The sequence below is a fragment of the Gorilla gorilla genome, chromosome 5 (genome assembly GCF_029281585.2).
Source record: "Gorilla gorilla gorilla isolate KB3781 chromosome 5, NHGRI_mGorGor1-v2.1_pri, whole genome shotgun sequence".
NCBI classification, from domain to species: domain Eukaryota; kingdom Metazoa; phylum Chordata; class Mammalia; order Primates; family Hominidae; genus Gorilla; species Gorilla gorilla.
This window is the reverse complement of record NC_073229.2, coordinates 93,039,416-93,061,163: the sequence shown is the minus strand read 5'-3', so window position 1 is coordinate 93,061,163 and position 21,748 is coordinate 93,039,416. Positions and strand designations below refer to the sequence as shown.

Sequence of the window (21,748 nt, the reverse complement as noted above, 5' to 3'; positions counted from 1 at the left end):
ATATGTGACAAAATGGGCTAATGAGAAAATCTCCCCAAGAAGAGAGCAATTACTTATATTGATCTTTGCCATCTTAGCCTTTGCAATTCTCCATTCATGTCTATCTCTTTCTTTAAAATGTGTCTTTGCTAACCCTGAGAGATTATATCATCTATGTGTGTGTATTTTCTTCTATAACTTGTAAGTCCTTTGAAGCTGGACATTATTCTTATTTATTTTGGAGGAATTTGTTTGATGTTTGAATAAACTAAATGACAGCATTGTGAAGGCTTCCCTCTAGCATAATGGGTGAAATTAATTATCAAGGATAGATAAAATAGAATAGAAACATTTTAAAGGAAAGAAAAATTTAAAAATTTAAATTTAAAATTAAAAATTTAAGATAACATAAATACACTCTAAGAACAGACTGTATAGACTTCATAATCCCATAAAGATTGTAAATTGTTTATAATTTAGCCATTTTATGCATCCAGCAAGAGATCTAGAAAGTCTGATTCCCTAGCACATGGTCAGTGGTACATTGCCACTCCCTAATTGAATAAGTGTAAGAGAATAACATAGGAAGAACTGGCTCTAAATCAGATCTCTCTAGTTCCAGTGTGAAGGCAATAATTAATCTCAAGTCTTTAGGATTCCTTGTAATTTTCCCAGAAGGAAAAAGCAAGTGCAGATAAAAATCTTAGTGGAAAATATTAATATACACATTTGTAGAAATATAATAAAGGTAAATGTTGATTGACACTAAAGGACATATTCTACAATACTACATATGATAGAATCAAGAAAAGTACCCAGTTTTAGGCAAGATACAATGAAAAGGACACATTTCCCAACGTGACTGAATGAAGGTTGTACTCTTAATATTTCTTGTGTACACTAGGAATCATATAAAAAGCACATAATGCAAACATAACCAAATGCAGAATAGGCTCACCTGGGCAAAGAGCAATATTACAAGGCTTATGATGTGTTTCAGGTCCTTCACACGGCCTTCCTCCATACTGAGGAGGTGTGCATGACCTTGTTCTTGTTCTTTGGCCTCGACCACATGTAAATGAACATAAACTCCATGGTGACCATTCCTCCCATACTCCGTGTACTGTAATAAAGCAAAGAAGCTTCAACAACAAAAGCAGAGCAGTAAAATCAAAGATCATTTTCTTTATAATTAAAAAGCAAAACTCATTAAATAGACAAATGTAAAGATATTTTAAAACTCAGTTGAGATAACATTCTTATTTTTATAAAATATAATTATTAATTTAAAAATTCGTTAAAATAATGAAAAATTGCATGTGCTTTTTTCTGCATTTGAACAGTAATTCATGTCATAAATTTTAAACCTTTCCTTGTGTTTAATGGAAATGCACCTCTCTCCCTTATGGTAAAACAGTCACAAATTATTTTTAAGTTGAAGTAATATCAAATAGTAATATAGAAAACTAAATCTCTTATAACAGAGATAATCTCCTAGAGTTCAGTTTTTATTTAGATAGCCAAGGCCCAACATAATTCTCCTAACATTTATAAAATTTTGGGATTAATGACTTCTATTATATTAGAAAATTTTAAAAAATCTGAAAATTGAGAGTGCATATCAACTTTTAACATCACATTTTAGAAAGTAGATTTTTTGCCATTTAAAAATGTGGGTTTAAAGTTACCATATTTTGAATAAAAAGAATTTCAAACAGAGTGTCTACTCACATAAAATATTCCTCTTTGCCCTGTTTCAAAATGAATGGAAAATACGATAATCTCTTTCTAATGACTATGAAACCAGAAGATGCTTTTCCTCCTCTAACAACTTGATAGAACTGGAAATCTAACTAATTTATATAAATTTCTAAAGAAAATAATTATGCTTAACATAAATATGAATATATCAATTCTTCAAACATACTACTACAATGAATTCACAATTGATCTTAAATAACATAATTTGTGTTCTTTCAGAATAACCACTGTGAATAAATATTGTTATATTTTGCAAAAGACCATCAAGATTCAGTATTTAGGCTGGGCGTGGTGGCTCATGCATGTAATCCCAGTGCTTTCAGAGGCCAAGATGGGCAGATCACCTGAAGTCAAGGAGTTCAAGGCCAGCCTGGCCAACATAGTGAAACACCGTCTCTACTAAAGCTACAAAAATTAGCTGGGCATGGTGTTGTGTGCCTGTAGTCCCAGCTGCTCAGGAGGCTGAGGCAGGAGAATCACTTGAATCTGGAAGGTGGGGGTTGCAGTGAAGTGAGATCATGCCACTGCACTCCAGCCTGGGCAACACAGCAAGACTCCATCTTCCAAAAAAAAAATATTCAGTGTTTGATCCCTTCCCTGCATGGTCAAATCACCACTCTCATCCTAATTCTTAATACTTGAGACAATACATAATAGCACCCTAATAGACAACATCAATAAAAAGGAATGAGAAAAAAATGTGCTTTTTTGTTCAAAAGCTCCTGTCTTGATGTTGGACCTCTAGTCTTGCTATACTCTTAGAAGTTCAAAAGGCCAGATGTTTGATATGACACCCACAGATATGATTAAGGAGAGTAGAAATTTATAGAGGAAAATGACTCCCCAAAAAGTTCATTTTTTTCTTTAACATTGGTAAGGGTAAGCACAGGTTCATAAAAAGTGGCAGATGAAATATGCAAGTAAATATAATACATCTAGAATTTTCTTCATATGTATGCTTACCAAGCTGTTACTTTAGAAACACACATAGTATACCTTAATTGTGAGATACCCCATCCCTTTCTATTGGTGTTATTTATTTGCCTAAATTAGTTGTGATAGGATGTTTAAATATTGAAAAAACAGCCAATAGAAATATTCAATGTAAATCTCTTTAAGATTCTGAGAACCTTGTTGGGAAATATAGTTTTAAAATAATATGTAGGAAAAAAAAAGAGGGTGACAAAAAATATGATGTTTTACTTTTTTCCCATAAAATTTTGGGAAAACAAAAGCCAATTTATATCCATTGATATATATATAAAAGTAAGTCTACATTTAGCTCTAATAAAACTAAATATATATAAAAGATGCATATACTACCCACATATATAAATATTCATATGTGTATATATGATCAATTATGGCAAAATAGTTTAAAAGTACTTACATTAATATATTTTGGCATATTAAATGAATATTTTTATAAACTATTGCATTTATTTCAAATTACCAATATTTCTCCTAAAACAACCTTTTCTCCTCCAATTTTAAAAACTTTTTCTCCTCCTATTTTAAAAACCTTTTCTCCTCCTATTTTAAAAACCTTTTCTCCTATTTTCTCCTCCTATATAAAAAGTTAATGATGCTATGTAAAATTCATATCGCTGCTTCTGCTCATTTTTTTTCTGTCAAATCATACTGTTGTATATTCCACAATCCCAGAAAAAAAGGAAGATGCTAAGTTGGCATATTTTCCTCCATGAATCTCAAAAAATGTTGATTAACCTTGATGGCTTAATTAAATTATGAAACTGGAATCTTCAGAAAATTAATCTTACTTAATACTTTCTAACAGTCTTTATGGCTACATGGTAAAAGTTCACGGCTCATTCACATCATTTTGAAAAAGATTTTTTTTCATTTGACAAGGATTCAAATCACTAACAATGTTATTTTAGATACTATTGAATTAGTAGAAAATTATAGCACATACCACATAATGTTTATAGATGCTATTCATAAGACTAATGTTAAAGATTAGACATTTTTATTTTAATGGCAAATTGTTATATATTTTTTAATTTTGCAGCAAAACATGAGAATCTATAAATGATCTAGTTCATTTAAAATGATCCTAATAAAACCAATATATTTAAATGAAATTCCTTCATTTTTATAGTTTTCCTCCTTAGCTTAGGCATTAGCTGTATTATTATATGTCTTTTTGTGATAACTCGAGATGAAATGAAGAATATGCCATACACAAAATATATTCAACCATATTTTGAAATAAACATATATAAATTTTCTCATGATTTAGATTGAGCTGTACATAAAATAAGTGAAAGGTTTTATTTTATTTATTTTATTTTGAGACGGAGTCTCACTCTCGCCCAGGATGGAGTGCAGTGGCACGATCTCGGCTCACTGCAATCTCTGCCTCTCAGGTTCAAGTGATTCTCGTGCCTCAGCCTCCTGAGTAGCTGGGATTACAGGCGCGCGGCACCACGTCTGGCTAATTTTTGTATTTTTAGTAGAGACGGGGTTTCACCATGTTAGCCAGGCTGGTCTCGACTTCAGGTGATCCTCCTGCCTCCGCCTCCCAAAGTGCTGGGATTACAGGCGTGAGCCACCGCACCCGGCCAGGTTTTATTTTTTAAGAAATAAATGAATATAAGAACTATAACATTTAGCAAAAAAAAAAAAAAAAAAAAAAAAAAAAAATTCAAAAGCATTCCTTAGCCTGCAGAAACTTCTGCTACAGGATTAAAGTACATAAAGAGTACACCAGTGGCTCTCAGCCAGTGGCAGTTTTGTTCCCCAGGTGACATTTGGCAATGACTAGAGACATATTTGGTTGTCACAACTTGGGGGAAAGTGGGGGGCTACTGGCATCTAGTGAGTAAAGGCCAGGTATGCTGTTAAACATTAAAAAAATACACAGGATGGACTCCCCCAACAAAGACTTATTGGGGTCAAAATGTCAGTAGTAATGAGGTTGAGAAGCCCTGGAATAAACCATAAAATTCAACTAGGGCAATAAATTGTGCTATTGAAAGTAGCGCTCCATTTTTCTCAATTTTCTTTGTTTATGTCCATTGTTTTTTACTTTGAGTAATAAAGGCTTTTGAAGAGAGTACAATGTCAAAGCAAAAATTCTGCTAAATGTCAAATACCTTAGGATACATATTGAAGTAACATATCGCATAATTTAATTAAGGCAGACTTCTTCTGAAATTTGAATATGGGTGAATGGTCACTAATTTATAACACTATTGATTAGATTTTATAGTACAAATAAATATAACTTCTAATTCTATAACTCCACGCATTTTGTGGAAAGTGACTTTAATATGCAATTTGTTCATTTATTGTGTCATTTTCATTAATTAAATGCCAAATACATTTGAGTGTCCAAAATGTGACAAATCAGTTACTGATTTCTGAGTTAATTTTATTCTTAGGAATTTATTATTTTAGGAAGATATTTCTATTGTTTAAAACATTACATTTTAAAAAGTCACTTTTTGTCACTATTTTCAGGATATATTAGATGGCAAAGTAAGTACATATTTACCTGCACAACAAATAATAACATAAAACATTTGAGCACAAAATATTTCATAACAAATACCATAACCAGATGAAAAAATTCCATTTCTTATAGTGGGGCACTTATTCTATATTTTTAGTTTGCTAAATTATCCTTTATGCTTGGAAAATTAAAAATAAATAAATTCTCATTTTCTTTACTTCAACATTCTGAACTAAAACAATGATTAAAAGATAAACTTCTTCTCAATGGTACTATTTAATCAAATTTAGAAGGAAAAAGACTTCATGCATATAAAGGTGAAGAGGGGCTAGTAATTGGTATGCAGTTCTGTAGGTGTAAGGGCAAAAGGTTTGAGTCATTTATGCCTAGTGTTCCACTATTGGAACACTAAGCATGTGGGAGTTATTTATATTCTACTGCTCAAGGTCATCACCAAGACTTGATTTTTCAAATTCAAAAAATTGCAACCTAAGGCATAAATGGGGATGAAAAACTTTAATTTAAAAATCTTTAAATTATGGAATATTAGCCTTCTGGACATCAGACACAGTGCAAAAGTGGATTTGGCAGTTCTGTGTGGGAGAAGCGCTCTGATCCCACCACAGATGTTCTCTGTGAAGGCATTAATCAGTGGTCTCTGGTAGAAGGAAGGTAACTTTCATATGTCATCCTTTATAAATGTGCATAACTAGTGGCTGGGAAGTAGACTCTGAATGGAAAATTTTTGAGAACACTTTCCAATCCACTCAGACTCACATTTGGAGATCCATTTGCTATAATACTATCCCTGTATGTTGAAAGGGTCTTGGCTATTCAAACACAGGCTGATTAGATAAATTTATATTTCAAGTACAGCATAATTCTTTATTGACATTTTTCTCATTGTCAAGGACATAAAACTTGATCCTGGATCTCCTTATTTCAATACTGTAAGTAGAGAACAGCTTTAAGTATTCTTCCCAGAAAACCCACTCTACCCACACCCAAACGAAAATAAGTATTATCCTTGTGGTATGAAGATTTCATTTCTAAAACATGTTGGTCAAATGATACGTAATCACAGTTAGATAGGAGGAATAAATTCAAGAGATCTATTATACCGCATGGTGACTATGGTTAATGACTATATATTGTATTCTTAAAAAATGTAAAGAGAGCGGATGTTAAATGTTCTTAGCACAAAAATGATAACTATATGCAGTAATATATTTGTTAATTAGTTAGATTTAACCATTTCACAACATATATATAATATATATATATATATATACCTCAAAATATCATGTTGTACAAGATAAAAACATACATGTTACCTGCCAGTTTAAAAAATAAAATAAAATAGAATCCCCTGGTCCTTACTTCTACTTGTTTTTCTTCTGTTGCCAAATGTACCTAGAATCTGTCTGCTCTATGAATCCTGTTTTTAATCATATTTTTCATCTTCTTCCCCCTTTCACAAACTCCTTAAATATTTTTTCTTGTGAATCTTTTTTTGTTTTTACTTCATGCTTTTTTCTTGCTCTAGTTTAATTTCCACTGAGCCTCACTGATTTTTCTTGTTCTTAGTGGCAATTATTACTCTTTTCCAGTTAATTCTGCCTTTCTTTCCTCATAGGTTTCAGTTTTCTGCCCTGCTTAGCTTTTAATTCTACTTCATCTACTGCTTTGTTACCTCCCAATTCTATTCTAAAGGGATCGCCCACCTCATTGCGTCATTCCTCCACCTTCTGCCCACCAGTTTCTTTACTTTTTATTTCCTCCACATTGTCCTTTTTTATTGTGATAAAAAGCATATAATGTAAAATTTACCATCTAATCAATTTTTAGTGTACAGCTTAGTAGTATTACCTATATTCATAATGTTGTGAAACAGATATTCAGACTTTTTCATTTTGCAAATCTGAAACTCTACACCCATTAACAACTCTCTCAGACTGTCTTTTGATGGACCCCTTTGCATATTCTGCTGGAAAACTGACATTATTCCTGTTCTTACTCCGTGCCACCCACTCTCTATTCTTGCTTTTAGCAACTGTGGAGTCAGCCATCTCTAGAAATGGAACTTAATGAGAAACTTCTAAGCACAAGCTAGCAGATGAAAGGCTGCCGCAGTGCAAGTCACTTTCTTTACACCCATCCCCTTCTGGAGGTCCCTGGAAAGGCTGTGAATGCAAGTCCAGTGTCAACTGCAGCTGTCAATATGTTTATAGTCACCCATCCACCACATAAATGGTTAGACAAAAAGATAAATCTGGAGACTCACAACATCATGTGCTTTGAACTTCTGGAAACAAAGCCCAGAGTCCTATTATTACTTATTTTTACATGAAAGTCTGTAGTCTGGGAGGGAGAAATGTCTATAATATGCATGCGTGCATCAACTGAAGAACAAAATTGTGATGTAACATGGAAAATCTGACACTAAGTGGGCATGCTATTGTTATACTTCATTTAACATTAAAGATCTCTCTCTCTCTCTCTCTTTTCATTAAGTTTCATTTAAGTTTACAAAGCAGTGGATACCTCTGATGATGAAAGTTACTTTAATGAAATAAAATACCAAAAAGTTATTTGGTCAGGGACACTCTTTTCTTTGATAGGGTCAGATAAGTGATAGAAAAACTGCTGACTGCCTGACAGACTATGTCAACCACTGCCTTAAGCCGTGAATATACATTATATTTTTAGTATGTAGGCAGATTACATTTTTCCTCAAGCATCCAATTGAACATTTTCACCATCTAAAACACAGAAAGATATTTGAACCTTAAATATTATTAGAAGTAGATACACAGATTAGAAACTGATATTTGCAGTGAAGAGGGGAGTCATTTACCTAATTTGCTGACTGCTTTAAAAGCAGAAATAATCACAGACATCTTAAAATATTACAGTTGAATAATAATTACACTTATCCACTCTAATCAAAATGCCTATACCCGTTTCATATGAAAATAACAAATCGTTCCAAATGCGTAGCATGACACAATTCAATAACATCCACAGTTGTAGTTGCTGCTAACACTACCTGGACAGAGGGCAGTGTTATTGCAAACCCTTGATTCTCTTAATGGGCCGCTGCAGTGTGTCCCGTAAGGTGATACACAAGTTCTGGTTCGCACCTGCGACCCTTGACCACAAGTAACCGAACATGTGCTCCACTGGGACCACTCTTCCACACCAGATTCACCTGCGTGCAAGACAACAAATAAACATGAAATACTGTCTTAAGTATTCATCTAGTAAGCATTATACCAAACTGACATTATGACATGCAAGAATAATTTAAATGTAAAAATATGACCATACATCAAAAGGTACATGAAAACATTTCAGAGAAAATGAAGTTTAAAGACGAAGGCATATAATGCTGATGCAAACACCAAGTTTTGCCATAACCTTATTAGCAAAATACTCTTCACAAATTACACTGTACCATGGACACTATGAAGGAACTAATGAGCATTTTTCAATGTGACTATCTGTTGAGGTGATTCTCTTCAAATTAATCTAAGACATTGTATTTTGATGGAAAAGGAAGCAAAATATATTTCTAAGCTTACTCTATGGCTTTGGCGGCAGGAATATATTGATGTGTTCCTCCTTAGTCCTTTATTGCATAACACCCTTTCTAATGCTAGATGATGTGGAAACCTGGGAGCTCGGATGCATCTAATTTATATTGTGTTGAGTACTGATATTTATCGTTTATTACTAGTGCAGTTCCTACTTTTTCATACTATGATAGCTGTTTATTTTGTGGTAATTTATTTAAATCCTTCTGCTAACAATTTCATCTATGATCTAGAGTAGTGATTTTTTAACTCAAAAATAAAGAAAAATTTCTTGATAATTTTCATTAATTTGATATGGAATTAAAATTTATTTAAAATGGAGTTCTAAAAAGCTAATGAATGTCTAAATTCATTAATTTTCTTGGAGTTAGCATCTCAATAAAACTATGTCAAATTGATTTTATTATGTCTCAAGGAGACTCAAAAGTCAAACATTTCTATGACCAACGAAATACACTTCTAATTCTATCATGGCATCATGTTCAGGATGAATTTTAAAAATTGATTTGAAAATTTGCAGTTGTTTTCTCCAAAGTCACACTGGATCATTTAGCTGCTAGCAGTTAACTACTTAAGTTAACCATTTAGTCATTGAAAAAGTTTGTAGGTGAAATGTTTCTGAAAACTTTGTATCACTGATTAGTAGATCAAAGAGCAATTTAACAATATTTTATGTTTCTGTTTATAATTTGCCTTTGGAATAGAATTCAAAGGATAGAATATGATCATGTATTTTGTCCATCGTTTTCTAGAGAGTTAGTAAATGACTTGAAAATTATTTGCAGTGCTACTCAAGGCAGCTGGTCCACAAACTAGTGCTCTAGGAAAGAAGGAGTTTGGGCCAGAATGTAATTCAACACACAGATTTTCTCAGTGAGAAATTTGTTCTAAAAACGAAATGTCAGCTTAAATAAAACTTGTGCTTGATGAAGTAGTTGGTTTTACATTCTGATGTAAACTGCTTATTCCTTTGAGAGACCATAACGGCCAGTTTGCGGACAAACACTGATCCACTAACCACACTTTGAGTAGTACCATTATGACGCATTTGCTCTTATATTGTTCTGCATCATGCACCGAGAGGCATAGATGACCATCTGTTTATAACTGGACATATATTGTAAGGGCACAGACAATAGTAACTGGGATGACAGATTACATCAAATGGGACTGCTTTTCAGTGTTGTGATCAGTGTGACTTGAGAATAATGTATAGATAACCCTTCATCAATTCAGAATTTTTTTCTTCACAAATTTATATATTGCTAATTTCATAAAAATGTCCTTGGATGACTATTTGAATAACAGTTAAAGCCATGCTTCATAATTTGTTCTTTTACATTAAAGAATACTCTATCAAGATTGAAAATCATTATTCTATAAACCAAATAGAAGGATGATAGTTAAAAAACTCCACATATATGTATATATGTGCATGTAAATTTAGCAATAGAAAATTTAAGCTGAAGTTAGGGAAAATATAATACACTTTTTAAAATGATGTTCTGAACTATGATGAGATTAAGTGAGGTATAAATATTATGGTTGCATGTTATTAATTAAAAGTCAGAAAATTATGAACAATGTGGATTCTATAAGTGAAATGATAAAGGTTATGAATAAAATTAGTTCTATTTTACCATAAAAGCAGTCCTTTTCCTCTTGCACTGTTGTAATGACAGAAAACATAATTTAACTAAACTGAGCAGTGAATTCAGATCAAGCCCTATATTTAAATTACTTTCGTACAAGTATTTAAACATTTGGGTTGCTTCTGAATGTATGATACTGCAGTGATGCTGAACAGGCTAAGCAGTGGTGACTGGATCATGAGAGTTTGATAATGAATGCTCAGAATTGGTCTTGTCACTCTTCCTCTCTCTTCATTGATCAAAAATAAACTAAGTAAATAAATAAATAAAACATTGGCTTTCAGATTTTGAATTAAAATTTTGCCAGTGAAATAGTGGCCTACCTATCAAAATGATCTTGTTATAACTCAAATCCCATAGTTTCAGTGACATTTCCACTAAATACTTCTTTTTTCCATGCTGCCACTTCCTTATTTATAAAAGTATGAAGAACATTCTAGTCAAGCACATTAGGCCATTGTGAGAATAACTAATATACATTATAAGAAAGATGTTAAAAATATTCAATGACATTAAAATAGTAAACTATAAGACAAAGTATACTGTTTTTAATATATATATCTTTGGAGATGGTACGAACTGAAAGCTCTTTAGTCTAGCATGAAACACAAAAGGAAACTGGAAAAGCATTGCAATTAAAGTCAGAAGACCTGTGATTGATGGAAATCTACTGAATAATAGCTCTGTGACCTTGAGAAAGTCATTTTATTTCTTTGAATGTCTTGGATAAAATGAATATTATATTTACTTCAAAATCTGTGAAGATTGAGTGAGATAATATGTGAGAATGCATTTTAAATTATGAACAAAATATTAATATAAACTTTTGCTATTATCTTAAAGTCATGAAATTAGAAATGTACTTTTAATTTTATTTATTTATTCATTTATTTACTTATTGAGACGAAGTCTCACTCTATAGCACAGGCTGAAGTGCAATGGTGTGATCTTGGCTCACTGCAACCTCTGCCTCCTTGACTCAAGAGATTCTACTGCCTCAGCCTCCCAAGTAGCTGAGATTACAGGTGTGTGCCACCACACCCAGCTAATTTTTTGTATTTTTAGTAGAGACGGGGTTTCACCATGATGGTCAGGCTGGTCTTGAACTCCCACCTCAGGTAATTCACCCGCCTTGTAAATGACAAAGTGCTAGGATTGCAGGCATGAGCCACTGCACCCAGCTTAATTTTATTTTTTAAAATTTTAGATAAAATGCTACATAGTCCAAATTGAGGCTATTTTCCTCACGGTAATGAAAGACTGCCTTTCTAAACATGTTTATAAATTAATTGATGAATATGATGCTTAAGCATAAGCAAATGTAACTAGGATATCTTAAGCCATCTTATTGGCATTTAATTTAGATGTCTATATTAAATATATATATTTATATGATATCATTTAATTTTATATTCCTTAACGATAAATAAAGATTGCACGATAGGCTATTAGAGCACCATCATTTATATCCAAACTATGCTACTTTATCAAATGTTACTCTTTTTAAAAAATGTTACACTCACTTTATCACTCTATAGAAAGATTGCTTTTAATTACAATCTTTTACTGATCATATTGATTGAAGAGGCCAGGTTACTCATTTTGAGAAGTAATTCTTAAATATTAAAGTGTGATAGCCTTTGCATTTTTCTCCATGATTAATATAAAAATATATTGTCTTTTATTATTATTTAAATGTATGTTTTTGCCTTATTCTTTGTTCTCAAATTACTGTTAATAAATTGTATATTATTTATATGTTACAGTCTTTTTTTGGCTTAAAGACAAATACAGGGAAAACTTTTATAAGTAAAGCTTAATTTTTGTAAAATTTCATTGTGTGACACTTACCTGTATTTATTCAGACTACCTTAACACCTAAAAAAAGTATAATCTAGGAAAATATTTAAGGAAAAATATTCTTCTCTTTTTCACATTATAATTGTCTTCTGTTAAATTATAAATTTTAAAAATTACTTAAAATAATGTAGTTTTCCAGTTTTACATCAGTACTGAAATAGTTTAATTTTAAAGTCTTATACATGTATTTATGATTGTCTATGCTATATTTGGTTAAAATAAAAGAATAAATATTTATTATTCATCATTTTGAAATTAGTAATTCCTTACTAGGAAAACACAATGTTCCTTGAAATTTGAATTTACCAAAAGGGTTTTGGCTGAAAACTGTGAATTGAACTATGTCACAGACAAATAAAAAAACTTGTACAAAAACTTTTGGCTAAATTGCATAATATTTACACATAAACTAATCATGTTACGCTATTGGAAATTTAAAACTATCATTTTCCATTTCACTTCCTATTGACTCCAATTTTTAGGAACTTCAGTAAACCAATGCCTGCCATCTCTTTTGCACAAATAAAATACACCTTTTTTAATCCTGCAGAAATGCCCCCATTAGATGGTGCCAACAAAGATGAGTAGTCAGCCCATGCCCGTGTGCCTTGACTTAATGTCTCTAATCTCTGCTCAGTGGTTGAGACTTTTTGCTCCCTGTAAAGGAGAGAAATACATTTAGAAATTTGGAAATTTGCCTAAACCTGTTAATGCACTTTTAGACTTGTTCAAACAAATAGTAAAAATAAAAATCAATTTTTCTTAAACAAGAAAGTGCACAAAAAGGGATCCAGATAAGCAAGTTTCTATATTTCTGTATTTGGCTGCAATATATATCTCAAAAAAACTAAAAGTGAATCCTTGTAAAATTTATTTTAAACTTCTTGTTCTGAAAATTTGACCTCCTTACAACTCAACTAATGTTTCAAAATCTTCTACTCACCCCTTATTAAGAGCAAAACTCATGAACAATATTTGCATTTTTATATTGTAGATTCAGATCTACTGTTCTAAAAACTATTATCTTAAGAACATGTGAACTCAAGGAAAGATTCATTTCTTGGGGGAATTTCATCACTATCAGTCTAAATGTCATGTCAGGAAACTGGTCATGTACTTGAAACTTCTGTATTAATGGCAAAACATTGAGATGTATACAATTTTTTAAGACATAGATAAAACTGTTAGCTTTCAATTTCCCAGAATAAAGGTGACAATTGCAAATGTACATAACAAAGTTGAAACACTTTTTCTTTTAAGGATGTACTACATGCAATGTACTCAGATGAAATTAGACCATTTATTGTGATAAGAAAAAATATGAATACATATATTAGTTCAAATTCTGTAACTAAATAATGGGCATAAATTACATATACTCCAAATATTTACAGATATATTTGGAGGGAGGTTTTTAAAAGTAATCTAATTAATTTAGAATTAAACATTTTATAAAGTAGAAAGTCAGTTTAGGTTGGTATTTAATTAGTTGGAATGTGTTACACCTTACTTAACACTTTCAACTTCTTATTATTTAGCTTATATAACAAAACTCTTTTCAAATAAAAATTATTAATTTTTTAAAAGTTTATATTTTCCGTGCATTTTAACAATAATTAATACAAGTAGGATCACACTTGAAAAAATTCAATATATTCAACATTGTTAAAATAAATTTCATTGTCTAGAGTTTCATTTAAAGTTCTAATTTTTGAAAGTCTTATATCAATCAATTATTGAAGAAATAACTTTGCTGTCTTTCTTTAAAAGTTTAATGATACATTTTAAGTAGTTAATTAGCATAAATGCTACTATGTAAATCCTAAATGTCCCATACTGAAAGCAAAATAATTCTTACATAATTTTTGTGCACTTTTCAATTCACAGCTACTTTATTTATGGACTTTAACTGGTGACAAAAAAAATGGCTCGAAAAAATATCAGCTCCAAAAACTGACAAATGTGCAGCAAAAGATTATGAAAACATGCAGTGGTTTCATTAAATTAACAACAATAAATAGAAAAATGTAACTAACGTATTACCAGTTTGTGCCATAAATTTAGCAGCATCAGCTTGTTCCTGAGGGACCCTTTTTTCATGAACAGATCGAGGTCGCTGACTTTTAATTGTATGATCTCCCATCATTCCAAATTCTAAAGACAGAATAAAGGTATATGAAAGCTTGTGTGTAGACATTTCTCACAAATTACATTACTGTCTCATGCAATATGTTCCTATACATACCTAGAAGATAATTATTAAATTCACAATTCTAAACTTGCTAGGCTAATCTGCTTGGAATATCTCTAAACTCAAGTCAGAAAACCTATAAACATGAACAAGATTTCAAAAAACAGTAATAGTCAATAAAATGACACAACAGATTTTAAGTGAACTTAACAGAGATACTGTACTCTTTTCTGATAAGGTTTTGAAGTAACACATAAGAAAAAAATACAACCACAGTGTTAACTGTTGTTTTTTTAGAGAGAGAATCCTGACTTAGTAGCATCTGCTTCTTTGCTTAACAACAATCACCCCCAGAAGTTTGTCAGCAGTTTTCTTGTTACTAGATTACTCAGTCCTATAACTTATCTTTTCTAAGGTAAACCCAGTCACTTAACAGACTACCTTTTTTTTTTTTTTTTCATTCAAAGATGAGGTTGCCCGTGGTGTTCTCAAAGGCTCATGGAATATAGTGGCATTGGTCATTCTCATTATTTCCTTCCCTGCCCCAATTAATTCCTCCCCCCTTTTCTAATCACATGTAAGAGAATATTTTCTCTTTTAAAAGTTATATTTATAAAATTTATTGTTTCTAGCCTTCTGTTATTTGATTATTTGATAGTAGAACTTTCAAGAAAGGCAGAAAAAAAATGTCTGGTACTAATTCGGGAACAAATGGAAGAAAGAAAAAAAATTAGTTGAGTAAAAGAATACCTTCCATATAACATATTTTTAAAAATTCATATTCTTAGAATTCTGCAAGAGATCTGTGCTTATCGAACTGTGACTGAAAAGTGGTTTTACTAAAATCAGAGCCTAATATATGGAATAGTTGTTGGTTCTGTCTCATAGGAGTTTAGATATGGGAAGGGAATACTGAGGGGCAAGAAATTGTGCTGCTATCTTTTACATCAAGAAAATTACTAGGCCCTTAAGACCAGGTCTCTTAAACATGACAAAGATGACTGGGTGAAGTGTGTTCCAGTGGCACTGCAGATAGTGTAATTAAGCTGTGTATCTTGTAATTCTACCAATTCTTGTATGGAAGGAGAAAAGACTAGCACACATTTTCATCTGTCCTACCAAATCCTCACATAAAAATTAAACCATGGCACCTGACTGATGTGTGAGAAATTTTTTACAGATAATCTACTCAAAAGAACATCCTCTGAGAAATCTGAGAAATCTAAATGTGTGTTTGTTTTTGTCAGGTGAGAAAATATCCAAGGCAGAAAATGTAAAAGAATAGCTTCTATGTAATATATTTTTAAAAATTCATTTGCTTAGAATTCGGCAATATCCTACACTGTAGCTGATTCTGCTTATCAATAATAAAATGTCAGTGGGTCTGACCTTGTAAAATCCATCACTATTTTCCATTACCGCCAACATCCTTTCATTCCATTCAGTTATGTGTGCTGTATGTGGTGTCTAAACCATGTTTTGCCAGGCCATAAGAAGTAGCTAATCACTCATTTAACAATTTTGAAAATGAACAATTTAGGAATTTTATATCTAGACTGACTATCCAATATTTTCAAATATTATATGCAATTAGAATGTTTCTGGATATGAAATAGCACCAGAATTTAGTAGTAATTTTTTATCAACAGTATGCTTCACTTTATTTCCTCTTGAATTTGTATTTTAAGTTGCGGGTATGTCTATTGTTTTCAGCATTTATGTCAGAGTACAGGTTTACATAAGTCATCTGGGGGCTCTGATGCTCACACTAAGGTAATTTTGGCACTGAGCAGGCAAAGAATGCTGAAAAGATTATTTCATGCCTACAAATTAATTATGTAGTAAATAACTGTATAACCTGTTCTGGTAGAAGGTAATTCTTCAACTCAGTGGCAGCATGATAATAGGCTGAAATCTCTCTTCTAAGGAAAATGGTTTATTTTTAATAGAGACTATGAACTTGAAATTTAGAAGGTCTGAGTATGTCCGTGGATCTTGGTCTGTCACCCAGGCTGAAGTGCAGTGGTGCAATCACAGCTCACTGTAAACTTGAACGCCTGGGCTCAAGTGATCCTCTCCCTTGCCTCAGCCTCCCAAGTAGCTAAGACAACAAGCACCATCCACCATGCCTAGCTAATTTTAGTTTTTGTTGTTGTTGTTGTTGGAGCAGGTCTCACTATGTTTCCCAGACTGATCTCAAACTCCTGGCCTCAAGGGATCCTCCCACCTCTGCTTCCCAAATTGTTGGGATTGCAGGTAGGAGCCACCATGGCCAGCCTTGGGATGATTTTAAAAGTGTCACATTCAATTTTTAACACTTTCTTAAGTTTAAAACAAGTTGAAGTGTTCATTTTTTAAAGAATAGAACGAATTTAAGTAAATCATTTTATATTGTTAGTTGGAATGTGATTTACATCTCTTAAAATATATGTAATGCAAATTAAATTTCAATATCCTAGAAATTAAATTTCAATATCCTACACCATAGTTATTTCCACTTATCAATAATCAATGTTATATGAATACTAGTGCTGATAGTTTATCATGTCACAATATTTGTGATAAGAAATTCTTCAATAGTTTATGAACTTAATTACAAACTTATTACATAATCAGAAGTTTGAATTGGAATTGTTGATTATTGCTGTACAACAATATAATGTATCTGAAAAATTGTTTTGAAAAAATAAGAATTAATATGAGGTCCTGATATAACTAAATTCCTCATAAGAGAGAAGATATTAAAAATTCATTCTTTTTTTTCAGGTGGGAAAACAACACTATGGTGGTTTTTTTTGAATATTCCACATCCATTGTTCTAGACTTAATTCAAATTTGTAATTGAAATATATAAACTATTACCTAACCAAGTGTGTTTCTTCTGCCAAAGTTTACGTCCCATGTTTCAAAATAAAAATCTTCTTTGTTTTAGAGTTGCTATTAACAGTAAGATTTAACAGATAATGTTATGGTTCTCCCCATACCTTGCAATGGGGTATTTTAAAAACATTTGTGCTGTCTTTCAAGATGGCATTATCTTCTTCACTTCTAATAAAAATTTAGGCCAATTGGATCATCCAAACTTAAGAAAAACCAATTATTTTTGCCATTATTTTATGTGGTGAATGTGGGTTGAGGTAAACTTTTAGCATAGTAGGCTTTCTGAATAATATAAATTCTTCATGGGTGGTTGATTCGTATTCAAATGATTCTTAGTTGGCAAAGATAACATATTACATTAGTTACACGAGCAAAAGAACATAACCAAATAAAAAGATGATCTGCTTTGGTGAAAGCAATGGAAAGCAAGTTATGAAATCAAATGAAATAATGTATAGCATAACATTATATGTGTACATATGGTACATGGTTTATGAATATACAGGGTTATTTCCTATATCTTTATGTTGATGTTATCAATGAAGTGGTGGGTAAATAACTATGTTCATGTATAAAACCCAAATGATTAGAGATGACTGCCATGTTTAGGCACATTTTCTCAATCTTTCACTGTGCTTCTTGCTAAAAAGCAATAGGCTCTGGAAGTCAGATACAATCAAAGTTACATGAAAGAAAAATTTTAAAAATAATTTCCTTCAGTACAATTTTATGTCATTTCTTCCCCCATCCAGGAATATGTAAGTAGATAATTAAAAAACAAATAGACTTAAAATTTGACTTTTCATAGTCAATTATCAGTTATAAAGTTTTTGTCTGGAAATTAAAGGTCATAATAATGTGAAATCGAATTCATTAAAAGTTAAAACACAAACACATATCCGTTTCTTATTTTGCCATGTGTATTTTTAAACATACAGACAAGCACATCGATAGATTAGGAGATAAGAGTCATTACTGTAATCTGTCTAGCAATGGAAATACTACTTCACATTGTTAGTTATCTTTTGTTTACATGTCCACAGAAGTCATCCTCACCTAGGCCATTATTGCTTCTCCATAAAATTTTTGAGTTACGTCCTACTTACATTGTGTAGCCAAAGTGGACTACTTGTTGCTATGGGATTCGTAAAACCACTGCACCGTTTCTTACATTTTCCTAAACTTAAAACACCTGCTTTTCTAGTGATGCCTGCAAGTAAATCTCTTATCAAGCCTAATTCAAATGGCACCACCTCCATGAACTGTCTCCTCATTAACTAAACATAAACAACCTCTGCCTTACTTAACTTCCATTTTTCTTGGCTTCGAATTAAAAATGGACTTTCATTATAATTATTAGATTGTCTTACTCTTCCTAGCAGATTAAAAACTTCTAAGGAAAAGGAAGTTTTACTTATGAATTTTAAAATCACCTCCTGCTTTGGACATAACTGAAGTTCAATATTTATTTATCAAACAAACAAATTTTGCATTAGGAATTGTTTCTCCAAAGTGCAAGTTTCTAGATGTCGAGAACCATTTCTTTAACTTGCTAAGTTCAATGGGGAGAAAAATAAAATTATCTGTGAAGTACTTGAAAATTAGTTATGTATGATTATGATGGTCAAAATTCCTGCTGTCAATAAGGTTATTATCCATAAATATTCAGGTTATTATTAAAATAATTGAAATACTGCTTCATTTGAAAATTAAGTGCCACTGTCCTGAAACAAAGCTTTATTTTTTAAATAAACATTTATTAATTAGTGTCTTAGGAACCAAAGTTATAAAGATGAATCAGAAATGGCTTCTGATATTCTAAAGCTCATAGTTCAAGGAAATCCATTATACATGGCCTGATCCTTTGAAATATATAAAACTATTATAATAAAAATATTATTGAGCTACATTTGAGACTCATTTTTTATATAAATTTCCTAAATACTGGAATGCCCTCAACTACAATGACTTGCTAATTTGTCTCCAAAGAGAAAATAAAAATAATCTTTTAATATGTCGCCAAAGAGAAATACAATTAAATCTTTCAAGCCATACAATCGTACATTAGAAGTGGTATCTCATTTATCACAACCTAACAAGAAAGAATATTAAAATATGATTTGCTGACAGGTGAAAGATTCCATCATCTGACTGGCTTAAGGTATGGTAGGCAAGTAAATTCTGTTGAGAAGCACCCATATATTTTCTGAAAAATGTTATTCGATTTAATGCCTTATAGGCTCATATTTAGGCAGGAATATAAATTATTAAATTTGGTCATTTAGAAACAGAAGTGGCACAGTGACTTTGCATGAAAATATTTCCTGCATACTGTAGTTGGGAGATATTTTGATAGTGAAGAGCAGCCCAGATTGTCAGAATTTTGGTATCTTTCTAATTTGTAAGAGTTTGCCTTGATTTTAATAGTGTTTAAAAATGTTATCAGATTTAAAAATTGTATTCTCTCATTTGATATTTTTTAGTACCTATATAGCCAAGTGTTCTGTGAAAAGATAGAGCGGATAGGAGAAAAGACTGGAGTTTAATCAGAAACATTTCTACAGTTAGCACGAACTGAATACAATTTTTAAACGGATATTTTACTACTGATTATAAATATACTAATTTCATTTCCCCATAGAACCATAAAAAACACAATAGATGAGGGAAGAAAACTTCTACAAAATTCAATAATGACAGTTATATAATAAATTAATAAATATTGGGATATATTTAAATAAAATAAGATTAATCAATATTAAAAATAGTAGAAATCTGATAAATATATCATTAACATTTAAGAGATTAACTGATGCTCTTTCTTATTATTTCTTGGTTCCATTCTCAAAGCTAGATATGTGGCTACAGGGCCCAAAATGCTATTTCTTACAGTAACAAAATGAAACTTGCTTTCCGAAATACTTCGACAGAAACGATTTTGTTGGGTAGCTGGGCGTAACTCTGTTAAGCAAATGAGTAATTTTAGGGCACTTCTAAAAATGGATAAAACATGAAATAGTCAAAGGGCACACTGCTAATATGTTTATAGAAAAGTTAAAAATGTTCAAGAGTTTTCAATGTTGTTACATTATGTTACTTATAACATTTTGTAGAAGTGATTACCAAATATATTCGGTATATTTAGACAATAATGCTGTATTTACTTAACATTAGTCCAAGTAAAAATGATGAAATAATTACATATAATACATTTTCTTTTGGAACTCCTCAAACATTTGTTTGAAGATTATGTAATGAAATATTTTGTGAGAATGTTTCCAGGAAATTCAGAGGATAAACCCTTAAATCATTATTTTTATATTTATTCTGTTTGCCATCCAGGAAATGTTAGTAAGCTGGACACACTCTTCCATGCAAGAATTCATCAATGTGTGTAATCATGCAGGAATTATTTGTTATTTCTTATCCATTATGCAATTGAATGTTAATATCTCTTTCTGAGACAACTACTGAATTCTTATAAATCAGCAGTAATAGTTTACTTAAAAATATGTTTTATTTGTTGGTGATGAGAAGCACATAAACGACAAATACAATTCTACTTTCAGTAGTACTAGCAGTTGGATTTTTTTGTTGTCGATTTGTTTCAGACCTTAATTTAGCACATTAGCATACCAGTGGCAAAATAAGATGATTTACTATAATTGTTAACACCTTTACAGTAGACTAAAACTCTTACAGCATACAATTGTAATAACCTTGTTGCTAATGTGTCTCTTGACAAGATCTTAGAAAGTCAGAAATATAAGAAAGTAAACTGAATTGTCCCTGGATGGTTATTTCTATATTTTCCAAACTAGAACATGGCTTGGTTGCTTTTCTGCCAAACTTTCTGACATGCATACTCTGTCTTCAGAGAAGATTTTAATAGGGGCTACCAAAAGGATGGACAATTCTCTGACTTATGTCCAGTACTGTACTTTTAAATTCACCAAAGCTCATTACCATTTATTATAACAGTGCAGTGTAGAATAATTTAACTTAAAGCAATATCACTGTATACATATTTACTGAAATAACTTAAAATATTCCATAAAATAATTTGTACATTATTTTATAGTACCACTATTGGTACATTATTAATATATTAGCACAAAATAAATGCTACCCTACAATTGAAGGTTAAAGATTTGATTAATGGTTGCTTGACCAAAAAAATATAAGTGGTGTATGAAATGTCTTCTTTTTTCATAAAACACTGGTATTTAGGTAATTCTGGTACATCTTTATTGTACTTGAATTACAATCAATTGAGTTGAAAGATCTCAAGGCTTACTTTTTGTACATGGAAGTAAGGGAGAAGGGTTTCTTCTGTCTTTTACATATTTTT

The 21,748-nt window shown here is 31.4% G+C and overlaps 1 protein-coding gene across 2 annotated transcripts in view; it reads right to left on the bottom strand.

Moving 5' to 3' along the window:
- The window catches only part of ADGRB3 (adhesion G protein-coupled receptor B3), a 755,063-nt gene that overhangs the window by 448,053 nt on the left and 285,262 nt on the right, over positions 1–21,748 (bottom strand). Inside the window, exons 2-4 of one of the 2 annotated variants that reach the window (XM_019029897.4) lie at positions 14,370–14,480; positions 8,268–8,429; positions 938–1,102 (exon numbers count right to left, since the gene is read on the bottom strand). In XM_019029897.4, coding sequence (XP_018885442.1) covers positions 938–1,102; positions 8,268–8,429; positions 14,370–14,480 — 438 coding nt within the window. Of the gene's footprint in view, positions 1–937; positions 1,103–8,267; positions 8,430–14,369; positions 14,481–21,748 lie in introns of those variants that run through there. The other variant, XM_019029899.3, reaches the window with a different exon arrangement.